General features: G+C 26.8%; 1 protein-coding gene across 25 annotated transcripts in view; it reads right to left on the bottom strand.

Annotated features, from left to right (window-relative positions):
* The window catches only part of LOC145246641 (uncharacterized), a 370,950-nt gene that overhangs the window by 108,305 nt on the left and 245,622 nt on the right, over window positions 1-17,023 (bottom strand). For 17 of the 25 annotated variants that reach the window (XM_080108757.1, XM_080108775.1, XM_080108458.1 and 14 more), the window contains 5 exons: window positions 10,594-10,692; window positions 9,231-9,376; window positions 7,351-7,411; window positions 5,636-5,740; window positions 3,552-3,704 (listed from right to left, as the gene is read on the bottom strand). In XM_080108757.1, coding sequence (XP_079964883.1) covers window positions 3,552-3,704; window positions 5,636-5,740; window positions 7,351-7,411; window positions 9,231-9,376; window positions 10,594-10,692 — 564 coding nt within the window. The remainder of the gene's footprint in view (window positions 1-3,551; window positions 3,705-5,635; window positions 5,741-7,350; window positions 7,412-9,230; window positions 9,377-10,593; window positions 10,693-17,023) is intronic. The other 8 variants (XM_080109282.1, XM_080109357.1, XM_080109429.1 and 5 more) reach the window with 1 other exon arrangement.

Here is a 17,023-nt window from a genome sequence, read left to right as displayed (position 1 = left end):
TTATAAAAAGAATTAATCTCCATGATTCACTTCTCAAAATTGAAATTCAAACATTCAAAATTTTATAAAAAGTATTATTCCAAATTTATTTAAAATGATATTTTTTTAAAGTATGAAATTGTTAAAAAATTTTTAATTACAAATATACAAAAAAAAAAGTCAATTCATTAGTTTTTCTGCAGATAAGATTGTTTTTCTTGAATATTAATATTTTATTCGAAATATAAAATTTTAATATCTTATGGAAATCAAATAAATATAACCAGCTTTCATCATCCGAATCAATTCTGGTTGACAGAAATTTAAGATTTATATTACTTTACTTTAAAGCTAAAAAATATATTGTCTATATGAATTCATTATTAACAAAAAAAAAAAAAATTAGTCATTGCATGTTACTGGTATTAGACTATGAAACAACACACAAAAGCACACGCACGCACTGAATCATGAATCAAAATTAATACACAAATGCATTTAGACACGTATTCCGTATATCTAAACACACAATAGTGTTCAAATCTAAAGAAGCATTTTGCTAGAGATGCATAGCAGCAGCTAATATATTCCAGAAAATTTATTATCCCTCAAAATTCAAGAATATGGAACATTTCAGATTAATATACTTTGTAACTAGATTGATATTGAGCAAGATGTAATAAAATTATTTTAATTAAGTCTTCATATTTTTCTATGAATTATACACAAAATCATAAAATGATAAGGTTTATTTTACAACAATCAGATGGACAGCAAAAAAAAAAAAAAGATAATGTATAAAAATAAATTCCTCCATTTTGTCAATAGCTTGTTCATACAAATCCAATACAATGGCAAAACTAACTTTCAAAAAATGTAGTAACTGTATTAAAATATAAAAATTTCATAAATATAGACAATTTAATAAAATTATTATAATTTATTAGATGAAATATAAAAATGAAAACATTCTTAAAATGTGCTATAAGCAAACAAGTGTGCTCAATAAAACCCCTTGATATGTTATCTTATTCTCTGGATGCCATCTAGCAAAATTTAAGTGATATCAGGTGCATTTATTCTTTGATTATTTTTGTTAAAATGACCTCTGATATTCAGATGTATTCCTCATCCCCATGATGTTTATTTCATATTCAAATACAAATTATTGTAAATCTATCCACAAGCAAAACAAACATAGTTTCTATATAAAACTTCCGGAACTACAAACCACAAAATAACATGCACTTATGACTTGTAGAGCAACTAAAGTAAAAAGAAAAAAAATCTTGAGATGAAAAGAGCGATGTAAATTTTGTTTTCAAGTTTCAGGACAATTTTTCCAGCTTTTAGATGGCAAAATTATCAAGATGTATATTAGAGTAATAATAAAAAAAAGTCATTTATTCAAATGGACAAGCTATACAAAACTTACCGGAGGAAGTTCTTTAGAAGAATCAAGATTCTGAAAGGTATTAAAAACATAGTTGACGACTAACAAAACCAAATCCTTTAGATGTCTCCAGTAAAAGAGGAGATTGCCTTTCAACTCTAAAAGTGTCATCTCTCAGATTGAGATAAATTTTTTCTTTTACTTTTTCTATTTAATTAAAGTGTTACAATGAAGTTCATAATATTCAGAAAGCTTCATAAGTTCAATTTTAATTACTCTTTCAAAGTTTCTTGCTTTTTGCTTACATCTGTTCTTCATTATCAATAATGATTTTGTAATAACTTGTCGAAATTAGTAAAAATTCCAAAAATGATTGAGTAGAAGATCTGCTAGAACTAATTTTTTTTATTTTTATTTAAAAAAAAAAAAAAAAAAAATAAATAAAAAATAGAAATTGGCGACTATTTTTCTATTTTGAAATAGTCGATTTGTCAAAATCATAAATTGCACTTTCCTCCCCTGGAGTTAAAAAAAATTCTTCCACATAAATCAATACTATAAAATTATAATAATAAAAATATATATATTTTTTTTACTTGTATTATTTTTCTACTCATCAATTTTGTTATTTTTGAAATTTTTACTAATTCAGCATGACACATAAGTATGTAATAATGTTTTTTTTTTCATCTAAAATGCATTTATTTGAAATACCATTATATTGTACAGGCACTAATTTTTCTTTTAAGTTTGAAAGGAGGGAGTAAAACAGTCTAAAATAATCATTATGTAAATGTTAAAAATAAAAAAATAACTTAAAGTCACTTAAAGGCAAAATTATTTTGAAAGTCAAAATTTTAAAGTAAGGAGAAATAACCAGTTACTAATATTGTTTTATATTTTTCAAACAATTTACACCTTAGGTTATAAATTAATATTTCAAACTAACTATAATTATTTGAAATATAAGGAAATTTAATATGAATCATTCAACTACATTATTTTCAAGATTAGAGCTTTATTTTTACATTTAATTCTAAGTACCATTAATTAAAAAGAGCATAATTTATTAATGTCATCTAAGAAAATAAAGCAAAATGGTTATCTATGTCTACATTATTTATTTTTTATTCAGTTAGTAATACCCGAGAGACTTAATTCTCTTTTACATCTCAATATAGATTTATATTTCAGAATGCCAGGATGAAGAAGCTCTAATTTTCTGAATTTTTACACTAACTTTTAATTTATTAATAGGTTTGAAATATTGAAAGACTAAATATAATTATTACTTATCACACAAAGAATTTAAATGAAAATGATTAGATTTATTTTAAGATTCAAGTTGAACTGTATGGATTTAAATTGTATCTTTTATTCATTTCATGTCTAAATTCCTCATCTTTACATTTTTTTTTAATTAAAAATTTTATGTTTAAAAATAAAATAGTCTACATTTACAATTTAAAAACTAGTCCAGAAACCATGTTCTTTCATCAGCATATATTGTTGCAGTTGTTTCTATCATTATATACAAATTTAAATATCTGTTCTAATTTTGAACAAGAAAAAAAAAAACATTGTGCTGAATGGATTTTATAAATCTACCATATTTATTATCATCACAAATAAAAACTGATTTGTCAGTTATATGAATTATCATTAATCAGAAAAATTTACAAAAAAATTATTTTCCAACCAATACAATTTTTTTTTTAATTCCATTAAGTCCTTTTATTGTTGAAGAATTTTATTCGATTTTTGCATTTTTTGTAATCATAATTCATTTTTTTTTTTCACAAATTACTGATGGGGTATAAATTTTACATTTTTGATCTGAATTGAATTTTACCTTGTAAATATTAGACAAAAAAAAAGAGGGGTATTAATTTCATTATTGTTATTCAAATTTATTTTGATTTGCTATCAGACTTCATTCAGATCTATCTTTTTGAGTTTAAAAAAAAAGTACTACTTCAAGATCAAAAACTAGCCAATATCTGTTAAATGGATAAAAAAAAAAATCTTTCCTCTTTGTCAGAAACATCACTGAAAATTTTCAGCTGTCAACTATTCTAAATATAACAGATTGTCATTTAAAAAAAAAAAGAAAAAAAAAAGCATTTTGCTTTAATCTTAAAAATATATATATACTCAACAATTGATAATTTATACTTACTTTAGCACCTTCTTCTAATTTGGTGGCTTCATATGAAGTAATTTTATTTTCGGCTTGGGTAAGTTTATGAGTCAGTTCTTCAATTTGGTCTAGGTATACAGTTTGGGTTTCTTCAGAAGCCTTTAATTGAGATTCATAATTATCAACCTTTAGCTGAAATAAAAAACATGAACAAATTAATAGAGAACAATGGAATTGATAGTCAAAATCCAGAAAGAGAACCTTATATATATATGAAAAAAAAAAAAAAAAAATGTAAAATATATAAATGTTTACATCTTTTTTATATTTATTTTTTTGTTAAAACACTGATTTTAGTTTACGAAAAGTTAGGACAAATTTATAACCACTTAATATTTAATATGGTATCCATTATCTTCATTTGAAATGACTGTATATGAACAAGGAAAGTCAATTTACCGCTTGAAAATTCTTTTTTTTAATTTCATTCTGGCACCATAAGATCATGTGCACAAGCTGCACTGTTGACCAGTTCAGCTCAACAAGCAAAACACTTCTTTTCTTTTTACTGTCCACATCACTGCTCCATGTAGCCCAACACCCCACCACAAGGATGTATAAACTTGTATAGTTTTTTTTCTCATCCCTACAACTTTTTGCGTGGTATTATGTATTTTTCCAATTTTGTTGTCAAGAAATTTTGATTGGATTAACTGTAATCAGTAAATCTAATCACAAATTAGAATTTTCTCTTCTTTGACAGCCTAAAAACGTTATTGTTTATTGAGAGTATTTCAAAGAATTTTCTTTTTAAAAAGATAACTTTTCATTACTACTAAAGAAACTGGTAATAATCAAGGAAAATATTCACTCTGTATGCGTCTAAACTACTGAAATATCATTAAAAAAAATGTCCATTACTGTATATCATAAGTTGCAAAATAAAACTTACTTCATGAAAGACTAAAATTATTTTGTTTATGTTTGTATTAACTTATGTCACTGTAAAGAAACAAAATGATATATTTTTACTACACCACTAATGACCACTAATATTGGGTCAGTATTTCTTATATTTATGTATTATACTAAAGCTGATTTAATCGACGGTTGCTCCCTTGTACGTTACGTTTTTTTTTCTACATATTTTGATCACATGAAATACATATGCTACGAATAGTAGCTTTTGGCAAATTAAAAAAAAAAAAAAACACACACACACACACACAAAAACACAATAACAAAAAAATACAACTAATTTTGTGTAGTCCTCCATTTTACAGTAAATACATTTCTTTCTGAATAATTGTGATTTTAATCTTTTTCTCTTGCTTCATCCTTTTGTTTCTTCTTCAAGTAATTAAAATATACTAGATAGAATACCTGTCCCAGAACAGGTTCATAATACCAAGATATTGAACTCTTTAATAAATGCTATGAGGTCAGACACCAAGATACTTAAAAGTGAAAATTTTTCTATTAACTGGAAGCAGCTTTAAAAAAAGTTTAAAATCTATTTCAAGAGTTTTAAAATGACCAAAATTTGTTCAATTGCAAGAAAATGCATAAAAATAAGGTGTAAAAGATGAATTTCAATGAGCAGAATGGATGAATTTTTTAAAGAAAATATACAAACAATCTGCGTAAGTAGTGATCATTCCTTCCTGACTTCATGCTCCTTACAGTACTTGATGATTTTACAAACAGATTTATCATATTAGTGTATATATATATATGTATATATTTATACTACAAAAAATGATTCTGCTGGAATTAACTTTTTAAAGCTACCAGATAAACCTTTTTATTTTAATTTGATTTCATTGCAATTTAAATATATATTCTTTTAACTCATCACTTTAACTATAATTCACATCTAGTTTTTATTCAATAGTTTATTTATATTTTGTACTATCACTTAACTCAAAGCATAATCATTGATTACTGATTAAATGCAATTTATTTTAACCATTTTATTTTATGCATCAGTTACTTTGATGCAAAATAAGATGGGAGTCCAAGAAAACTCATCCTAATAACATTAGAACTTATTTTAATATTGATTCAGATTGAATTGTTATTATCATTTAAATTTATTCGAAACATTCTTTTATTTTATTTACCCTGATTTCAGCCATTTCAATATCATATTTTTCAATCCTTTCCATGTAATTTTTATTTTTATCTTCCAATTCTTTATATTTGGCTTCTTCCTCTTCGGTTTTTGTCTGGGAAAAATAAATAAAAATAATGAAAACTAAAAGAAAAAACACAAATATAAACAAAAAACACACAAATAAAAAAATAAACAAATAAATTAAAAAGCAAGAACTAAAAGTCGAATTCATAATGCTGATCTTGAGTGTAGAGCCATTCTTGAAATAAAAAAACGTAGTTAAAAAAAAAAAAAAATTAAAAAATGCCAGCATAAATACAGTTAGAGAAGCTTTCCCAAGCAAAGAATTAATCCAGTCATGATCAGCAAAAGTCGTTTTCTCGTGGCAAGATGGAAAGTTATTACTGAAGAATTCAAAGAGATTCAGGATATTTTATAAAACGATTTATCATGTTGACACACCAGTTCTTGCCAGATCACCGAAGTTAAGCAACGTTGAGCTTGGTCAGTGCCAGATGGGTGACCAATTTGGGAATTCCATGTGTTGTATGTAGGAAGATGTCAATACTTTGCAACAGTTGAAAAAACCTAACATTGTCATCTCCCCTAACAAAGATATACGTGCGACTGGGGACAGCTTGTGAATTTTATAGTCCCATGGAACTTCCTTCTTTGGAGGAAGCTGGTTAAACCCGCATTGGGTTAGCACCATTTCCATTTTTTTCCATAAAACGATTCTGGCATCTGATTGGCTTGTTCTCATTACCCATTGTTATGAATGTATTTGTCCAAGTCTTTGTGATCTTATTCTCTTTAATATGCCAGAAATATTACATCAGCTGAAATTAAGAATGCAGTGTCTAGTTATATAAATGCAAATTAATGCATAGATATGTTTAATTTTTTTTTTTAATATTTGATGTCTTCAACAACAGTGAATATCACAGTAGTTGAAATTTATCACCTGCACAACACTAACATGAAGATCAGATTCATACGAAATAGATTTCTATACCCTCCTCCAATAAAAACAAGCTAATCTCTTAACTGATTGACAACCATTAATTTTTATATTTAATTTTGAGATTGTTTACTCATTAAAGTTTATTTTGGTGCAAATCCAGAGTTCAACTTGATTAAAAAAAAACAAACAAAAAAACAAAACAGAAAAATGTTTACGATGTATGTACTCCTCATGGAATGAAAATGTCATATTCCAAAAATCAAGGATGTTTTTTTTTACAGTTTTAGTATATCTTAGCAATTACAAGGCTCATTTCTGGAGAGATTTTTAAGGGGGAAGTAACCATTTCATTTATTAAATATAGCAGATCAAGAGAACTCTCTTGCTTCATTATGAAATTTAATTTTCTTAAAAAAAAAAAAAAAAAAAAAAAAAAAATTACTTGATCAATTTATGTGATTTTTGGAATATGACATTTTTGCCCTGTGATGAGTATGTACATCATAAAGATTTTTCCGTCTTTGTTTTTTTAATTAAATGGAACTGTGCTTTTTTTTTTATTATTCTAAAACCTTAGTTATATAGAGTGAAGACTTCAAAGCTTGCATAATATATTTACTGTTAAAACGTTTAAACAACTTTGCATTTATATATTAAAACATTATCTACAGAAAACAACAATAAACATAATAGAAAAAAAAGCAGTTATTTTTAGATAAAACCTCTTCAATTGATAAAAATACAATCATTTTTCTTACTTCCAAATCATCCTTGCTAAGTACTTCCTCCTCAATTTGAAATTGGAGATCCTCAATTTTCCTTTAAAAGAAATTCAAAATAATCACAGATTAAATAAAGTAATAAAAACATAAGTTTGTTTTTAGTTTTATCAGAAAATTATTTAGAGAAAAAAAAAAGAAAATGGAAATCACAAAATAGATTCAAATCAGATATTCATTATAGATTATTTTTTTCATAAATGAATACGACTTTTCATAAATGGCATTTAAAAAAATCTAAGTAGATGTTGAGATGGGTTGAACATTGAAATTTCCTTTTTGTTTCTAAGAGATTATAGACAATGCTGGATTTCTTTAAATGATTATGTAAAGAAGTCTAAAATGATTTAAATCAGGAATGGACAAGGACATTCCCTTTTTGTAAAGTTAAATAAAACATTCCATAAAAGTCAACTATGAAAAATTTGATTTTGCTCATGGTGGATAGAGATTTCTGTTTGCTTGACAAGATGAGGATGGTGACCCACACACCAACCATCAAATAGGTATGCCAACTTGACGATTTCAACATATTTCTGTGTTTTTCTTTTGTGGCTATGTTCTGAAGTTTGCTTTGAAGAATTTCACTTTGTGAAAAGATGTATACATCTACAATGGAGCAACTACAGGAAAAGAGCTTGTGGCATGCAGGCATCTTGTTGAACACACACTAGCAGGCCATCCGGTGTTGCCTGGTTGTAAATACTCTTAAATATATTTAAATTTATACAGACATTTTATTATTAGAGAACAAATTCTCTATCGATTATCATATTGTCCCCAATATATAGTAATGATTTCAAAAGTTAAAAAAAATAATTATCTTGGTGCGATCAGCTAGAACTTAAATTAAAACATTCAGCCATTATTTAGCACTTCAGCCTGTCATTACCATCTGAGCTAGCAACAAATATATAAAAAAGGCTTAAAAATTAAGTGACTTCAAGCTAAAAGTGTATATGCATGGCCCCTTAGAGCTATTTTTATGAGCTAAAAACCAAATCAAGTTTTCCAGATGGCCAAATACCCTATATATCAAGTTTCAAGTTTGTAGACCAAATATTTAGAGAAGAGTTTGACAGAGACGTTTCGTGCACTCACACACCAACAAAGCCACTACACAATATAAAAAACGTTTTCATCTTAAATTTTAAGCAATTATGCAGAATGTAGAAATTACGCATAAATACAATTCAGCATAATAATGAAACCAATCTAATAAAACAAAAAAAATGAATGAGTAACGTTTTTCAAAGGAACATACAAATTAGTTAACTTTCATGTAGTTGCTTGCATATTCATGACTAAGTATATTAAATTCGTTTTAATAATTTTTTAATAGAATAAGTAGGTTTTTAATATTAATGATTGAAAAGTGAGAAAAAACTCGACTAATATATATATATATATATATATATATATATATATATATATAAAATAAGTCATAAAATATATATGGCGATTAAGCTACACTGAATATTCCGCGTTTCATCTACTCTAGGATTCTTCAGGCTTATATATATGTACGAGAAGAAAATGCAGATTGTAATTATTATCTATATTAATATTTGTTTATCCATTCCACTTTTTCTCAGAAACTACTAGACCAATATGGTTAAAATTTTGTATGGTGCAGCAAACCAAGTATTATGGTATCCATTACAAGCACAGTCAGACAAAAAAGGATACAAAAAGGAGCTCAAATTTAATCACATTCAACCATCAATTCAGCATAAAGCACTTATTCTAAGTAAAGGGCTATTACTTTTGCCAGTATTTAAAAATACTCTAATGTAATTTTGATAGACAAAAAATAACCTGCACGAATAAACAAAACAAAAAACATAGTTAAGTTTTACCTTCTTTCATCTTCTAATTTATTCTGAAGCTCCTGTTTTTCTGTTTCCAGCTGCTGGGCAATATTTTTCCATTTTGTTAAGGCGTCATCTGCAGAATCTTTGTAGCGATCATGTTCAGATTTCATTAAGGCTATATCTCCTTCCGCCTAAATAATAAAGATGCATCATTAAAATGAATCAAAACAACTTCATAGTTCTTTTATTGCTTATATTTCAACTGGGTAGACATAGAACATCTTTTAGCATTTTACATCTAAGCTTTAACATTTTTTTTGTATAATATAAACATATACATACATGCAGAACACACTATATAAAAACATAAGTTATTATATACATACAACATATTGTAAATATTTCGAAATGTAAAGGTATATTTTTACATTTCTTTTGTCTAATTGAAATGAAAAATATCAAACACCAAGATTTAAAATTTAAAAAAAAAATCTTTTTTATAATACGAATGACGCATTAATCCTATTTCAATAAACAAAGAGACTTCAACTTTTATAAATGCACTTTGGTTTCTATGGCAATAAAGTAGCAATTAAAACTAGATATGAAGTAAAATATATATTGTTATCATTTAACAAAATTAAAAAAATATTTTAAGATTTCTAAAATCAAGCAAACATTTTTAATATTTTTGTAATTCCAAACTTAATTATTAAATAAATTAGAGCATAACTAAAAAAAATGTTGTAACTGATTCGTTTGGAATTACTTCTAATGGCCAACAATTAAAACCATCCAAGATTTTAAATAAAACTAGCTAATCATAAATATTAGAAAAAAATATATCGATAATTTTAAAAACTGACTCAATGTTCAGATTTTAAAGTTTACTTTATACAAAATTTTTAAAGTTCATTTCATTATTATGAATATATTTTTTTAGTTATGAAGACATTAAAAATAATTATTTCTGATACCCAAAACTGTAGAAATTATAACAGGCATTTGATATAAGCATTTCTTTTTTAATTGTTTCATATACACAGTTCATAGATTTTATCAAAGTAAGAGTAATTTTTTGTTGAAAATGTCTTCAATTTTATTGAAATTTGTTGAATATAAGATTTAAAGTTATGTAGTTACATGAAAAATGTAAAATATATATGAAATTATTTCTAAAAATTTACACGAGTAAGCAAAAAAAAAAAAATAAATAAAAAAAAAAAATAAAAAAAACAATTTGGTTTTTCAACGATACTCAAATAATTTTACTTTTATAAAATACTGATTGAACTATAAAAAAAAGGTGTTTCACCTACTCTGTAAAATTTAGGTGTTATTAATTTAAATATCTAAATTTATTATTTAACCTTCTAATAATGTTGCAATTAGTTCAGCAGGTACAGACCTGATCCACCTGAGCAGCTGCTCGAGCAACCTCTGACCTTTCCAGCTCACGCTCTCTGAGAAGTTGTTCTATATGTTCTTCCTTTTCCTTAAGTGCTTTCTGAGAAAGGAAAAGAAAATAACCCGTATTTACATATTGATCAGGATTAAGAAGGAAAATATATGACTTGGATGATATCAATGAAATGAAATATTTTTAATACTGTCATTCAAATAGATTTCTAAAATTCAAAGCACCAAGTCTTTTAATCATAAGAGTAGCAAAAGTAGTTGCACATAGATTTTAGACAACCTATAAGCCAAAGAATATAATTTGTCACTATTCAACTATTAAATTCATCGTATTATTATCTTATTACTAAGTAACTTATTTATACGCATTCTTATTTCATGATCATCCTATTAGAAATAAATTTTATTATTATTTAACTAAATTTCCAGCTTCCTGAGAATTCAGCAATATATAACAAAATAGTTTTCTACTAAAGGATCATTTAATTAGAAATAGAATAAAATTTGGAATCAAATTATTTTTAACAGTGAAAATAAAACAACACAAACATTAAAAAAAATTTTCATCTCAAAGGACTCCAAAAAATAATAAAAAAAATAAAACATAACAAAAAAACAAAAAAACAAAACATGAAATAAAGGGAAACAAATTTCAAGAAATAGGGTTAAAGCATTCATTGTAATAAATAAATAAAAACAGGCTCTATGTAAAATTTGTTATTTTTGTATAATTATTTTCTAACAGACTTGAAATTAAGTAAGACCTGTGTGAAATTTATAAGAGACATGTACAAGTAATGTTTTAGTTTAGATTTATTTCTAAGAATATTTTCAAGAAAAACTTGCCATTCTTTACCATATTGTAGAGAAACAGAGGATGGAGAGTCAATCAATAAAAAACAATTCCATTAAATGCAATTATTTGATAAAAAATATATTAGTTGTACAAAATTTTAAAGATAACTGAAATTATCACCATTTTTGATTTGTGTATTCAATTAATTGCTTCTTATAAAGTCTATATGCACACAATTATCGACACACAAAATCGTATGTGGCATTACCTAAACTTCAAAGAGAGTAAAAAGGGGATTTGAGTTTACTTTCAGCAGCCTCGTAATTCTCACTTCTCTTATTTTGTCCTTTAATCCTCACATTCCATGAGTGATGTTTCTGACAAAGGAAGAAGAATTGCTGTTTTCCGGGTTTGTATCTATCCATCTAACACTTATCGTTAGCTTATTTTTGACCTTGAATTAGATTTTTTTTTGCTCTTTATATAAAGTGACTTCATGTCTTGTCTCCCATAAAAATCATCAGTCCTATTAATTAATTCCTACACTTTATTCTTTTGTCAATCTTTAAGATTTTCATTTTATTTTATTCATAAATGTGTGAAAACAAAACTGCTTTCAGTAGAATGGACAACAAAAGTGCTGGTAGTAATTTTATCATATTTAAAAACAGTTTTCTTGGCAAAGAAAATTATGTGTTTATTTACTAGTATACAAGATCGTTTCCAATCATTACTATAAAAAAAAAAGTGTTAAAACAACACCTATTGTCTAAGAAAACATCTACAGCCTTTAACAACACCTTCAGGCTTAGATTTATCAAATAACAATTATGCAGCAAAATGTAAATTTGGAATAATTGGGGGGGGGAAAAAAAAAATGAGAGACTGGAGAAAGTGTTAGAACAGAATCATTATAAACAGAAGTGATATGTTGATCATGCAGATCAGTTTTAACATGGCAAAAAAAAAAAAAAAAAAATCATTAAATTTTCACTAAAATAATAATGGTGTAAAAGTTCTAAAAGAGATTGTTTCAACTTAACTCTATACCAATATAAGTTGACTTATGAAAAGCCTGCGCAAAATCCTTTCTTCCAGCCATAAAAATACCCATTTGCATTTTTTTTTATTGCCAAGATTCAATTATGGCCAACAAAATACAGTATCTACACAAATGCTCAATGTTTCTTTTTTATGTTTGCTTACTATTTTACCATGAAAATCGCACCGATGTTTAATCAGATTTATTTGAAGATTTTAAGGTGATAATATGTGCACAAATATTTCTAGATAATGGGGAAAATGTCTATTTCTATCTTAAACTTTCAGTAACTGAATCTTGAGAAAAACCAGGGTAATCATCTTATTTAACTAAAAAGCTTCTTTCTTAGAATTGTACACCTGTGGTACTCTGTTCTGCTGGCCTGCTTTCCAGCTAATTACAATATGGTTGTCTTCACGTCCTATGTAAGTTCTTGCTGAACCGTCCGCTTAAATAATCAAATTCTACCAAATTTCCAGTATGGCACAATCATGCTGACACACCAGTTCTTGCCAAATCACCAGTTAAGCAACATTGAACCTGGTCAATACCAGATGGGTGATCATTTGAGAAGGCTAGGTGCTGTATGTACTTTTGGGAAGGTTGGGCACGGGGCAAGCACCCTCACGCCAAAAAAAGAACTCCTCGCTACAAAAGCATCTACAAAAGTTGTGGATGGCCTATGTGCCTCCAGGGGCTCAAGGCTATGGATGGGGCCCAATTTCCACCACTAACGATTACTACGCTGTTGTCTCAGTGACCACCTTACACTCATTAACCTTTATCCTCGAGTGGCCTTCAAGCCTTGATAAATAGTGATTTCTTTGTCAAAAAAAAAAAAAAAAAAAAAATCCTGTTTTGAAGAGACTTGTTTCTCAGTTATGGATATTTTAAAAGCCCATTTCCTAATGAAAATATAAAGAATCACGGATAATCCTTTTACTTATCAATGCAGATGTTCAGATATGCATGAAATTTAAGTTCATAATAAGAGAGAAAAAGTAATTGATTAAGAGTTTTTACATCTTTATTTTGTTCTTAAAGATAATGAATTTTTACAATTCAAAACGCACACACACACACACACACAAAATTCCAAAAATAACACCACCCCTTTTATTCAGTATTAGATTATAAAAAGGCTCCTCTGCACTACTCGTTGACAACACATGCACAGGTTAATACCATCACCATTTATTTAAGAGAGAAAATGTATATTCATTGAAACATCAAAAACCTTCTCAATCAACTCTTTAATATAATTCTGGTAAGATCTTGTTGCTCTATTTTATATTCACTTGGACTTTCTAAAGAATTTAAATGGAATGCAATGCACGTACTATAGCAGGAAATCTTTTTTATGGGAGTTTAAAATCTCGATGTAGACACATTCTAACAGATGTAAGCCAGTATCTACCTAAAAATATTTTCATTTTGATCAATAAATTCATAAGGATGTTATTGAATCATTAATAAAAGAATCTAGATATCAATCAAAAATCAAACAACTAAAGCAATTGAGTAAGATACGAAACTTAGATTCCAGGGAACTGAATAACAGCATGCATTTCTATCAAACTCAGAAAATGAGATTTTGTTATGTCTTACAAAAAAAAGTAAATCAAGCAATTAATTTCTAAGAGGTCAAATGCAAAATTAATTATGAGGATAATGCATCAAACAGAATGGCTACTTCTAAACATGGCCACTTAAAAATGGCTACTTCTAAACATGGAGTTGATATAGGGTGATTTTTAGAGGCAGCGAATTTTAAATTGACAACTATTTTCTTTAATTACAAATTTGGTAACTATCGGTTATTTTAAGTCCAGCAGGACAGAGCCACAAGCCACACTTGCAATTCAATTTGCAGGGAGAAACATTTGATAAACGAATTTTTTCACAAAATGAACCTGTCAACTGGTCACCTTGTTCATGCGATTTAACCCCCATTAGATTATTTTACTTGGAAATATGTAAAGTCCCATGTCTATACTGATAAAGCAGACAATAGACCACTTGGAAGATAACATTCAACATGTTATTGCCAAAATATAGCCTAAAATACAGCACAGTGTTGTGAAAATTGGACCTCTAGATTGCGCCATATATGCACAAGCCATTGGGGCCATATAACTGAAATTACATTTAAATTACAAATGCCAAAAATTAATCTTCGGAATTAACCACATATTTGTACAATAAAAATATTTTTCTGTGATTAATTTTAATTTAAAGTTTGCTGCCTAAAAAAACAACACACACACGCACACACACACTAAGATGCAGAGTGAGTGAGAAGTAAACATGTTAGTTCTCAGCTTTTCTGTGTAGTTTCCTCTTTCAGCACACCGCAAAGAAAAAAAGTTCAGAGTATAAGATCAAGTTCCTGGTTACTACCATTTCTCATCAAAATAATAAATTCCTTACAAAAATTAAAAGTATAACAAAATTCTACAATCATGCATAAAGGTTTTTCTTAGTCGAGTTGTTAAGACAAAGTGCATGTATAACTACAACAAAGATTTCAACTTTCTACAAAAAGCATTCTTAGTTACAGAAGAAAACAAAGGCATGCAATAACAAAACACAAACTCTAATACTAATAATAATTTGGAAATTAAATTCAACTGCTTTGAAAAGGTTTCTGATATCTAAATGAATAAATATAAACGTCTTATTACACCGATGTTATCATAAAAACAGTTCGCTTATTTAAAATTAATAATATTTCGGAATACTGTAAATATATACAGTAGAGAGCAAAGAGCCAAGCAAGTAATCTTTGAGTAGTTTATACTAAATTAATGTCTGGTATTACTCATCTGTAATTTAATTTTCCTATATATATATATATATATATATATATATATATATATATATATATATATATGCATATATATGCAATAGTTTTGTCATTATTTAACAGTAATTAATTGGAGAGAGTCATTAATTTTCAAGGGAGGTAATTTAAATGAAAATTACTATTGTTTAAAATTTACAATATTGAATATATGTAAAGTTAAGCATTTAAAAATAATACTTAGAGGTGGATTAATAAACACTGGATGGCAGATATATTTTTTTTCTTTCTTTTTTTTCTCCCTTTTTTTCGCTTGTTCAAGCTCATTTTTATTCAAGTTTTACCAGTAAATTATTTTTTCAATATTGCAGTGAAATAAGTTTAAATTATATACCATTAAATATAAATGTTAAAAAACAGATTTAAAATGAAGAAAAAAAAAGAACTTGGGAAAATAATTCAGCTTTCAATTATTCAAAGAAAACGAAATACATAATTCCATTTAAAATCATTAAATTTCAAAAGCAGAATTAAAGCGATTTTCAAACTAGAAATTAGATAACATTTTAAAACCATATTATATATATATATATATATATATATATATATATATATATATATATATATATATATATATATACATACACACAGATTTCACAGCACAAACACTTACAAGCAATAACTTATATGTAAATTTAAGAACACAATCCTAATGAAAAAACTATATTAGTAAAAATACATCTACAATTATTCAAATTATAACTATTCTATTATTGAATAACCTATAAATTATTTTATTCTAAAAAGAACTTAATATAAACTGTATATTCCAACATCATATTGAATGTACATTACTAAATCAATCTTACTCATTTTGTATTAAAATCTGGCATTATGTTCAGTAACAGAATTTACTTCATACATGAAAGTTGCTCTATCAAAGGGAATGCCATAAATACATTCATAAGCAAATCAAATAAGATTATTTCAACAAATTGATTGGCAACTATATATAAATGAAAATTTGGAACTAGATTTAGTAAATTAAAAAATTTCTGACAAATTTATTATTCGATAATACAAAAATTAAGTTTTTTCCATAACCCATGGATTTTCAATAAATGGTTCATCTCATCAGAAGAAATGTTTTTAGCCAAATAATGTTTATAGGCAGCCATAAATTTTGCTATTTAGTACATAGATTGAAAAACTAAAAAGCTTATATGAAAAACCTAAAAGAGGCCAAGATTAAAAAAGAATAACATAATTTTGCTAAAAACATTTTCTGATGAGATGAGCCATTTATTGAAAATCCATGGATTAAGGAAAAAACTGCATTCCTTGTTGAATAATAAAGTTGTCATAAATTTTTTAATTTACTAAATTTCATTCCAAATTTTCATTTATACTTATTGCTCTATCTCATATATTGAGTTTCTTTATCCGATTGGGATTATCTTATAAATATTGATAGGAATATTTATATGGACTTTAATTTTACAGTATTATACAAGCTGTAATCCGTAAGTATGTATGGCATGATCCCATACCTGCTGGATCACCGAACTTAAGCAACATTAAGCCTAGCCAGTACTAAATAGGCGACCATTTAGGACTTCCAGGTGCTGTATGTGCTCTCTGCTTATCTTGACATGGTTTCCAATCGTTCTGGACTTTTCCTTGTCACTGAACTCAAACAGTGCCGATTCAGGAGAGGAATGGTTAGGATTGCGCAACCCTTGCCTCACAATTACACATGCAGCTGCCCTTACAGCGAT

This window comes from Euprymna scolopes, chromosome 1 (assembly GCF_053919585.1).
Source record: "Euprymna scolopes isolate OS-2025 chromosome 1, ASM5391958v1, whole genome shotgun sequence".
Taxonomy (NCBI): Eukaryota; Metazoa; Mollusca; class Cephalopoda; order Sepiida; family Sepiolidae; genus Euprymna; species Euprymna scolopes.
This window is presented reverse-complemented; position numbering and strand designations above follow the sequence as displayed.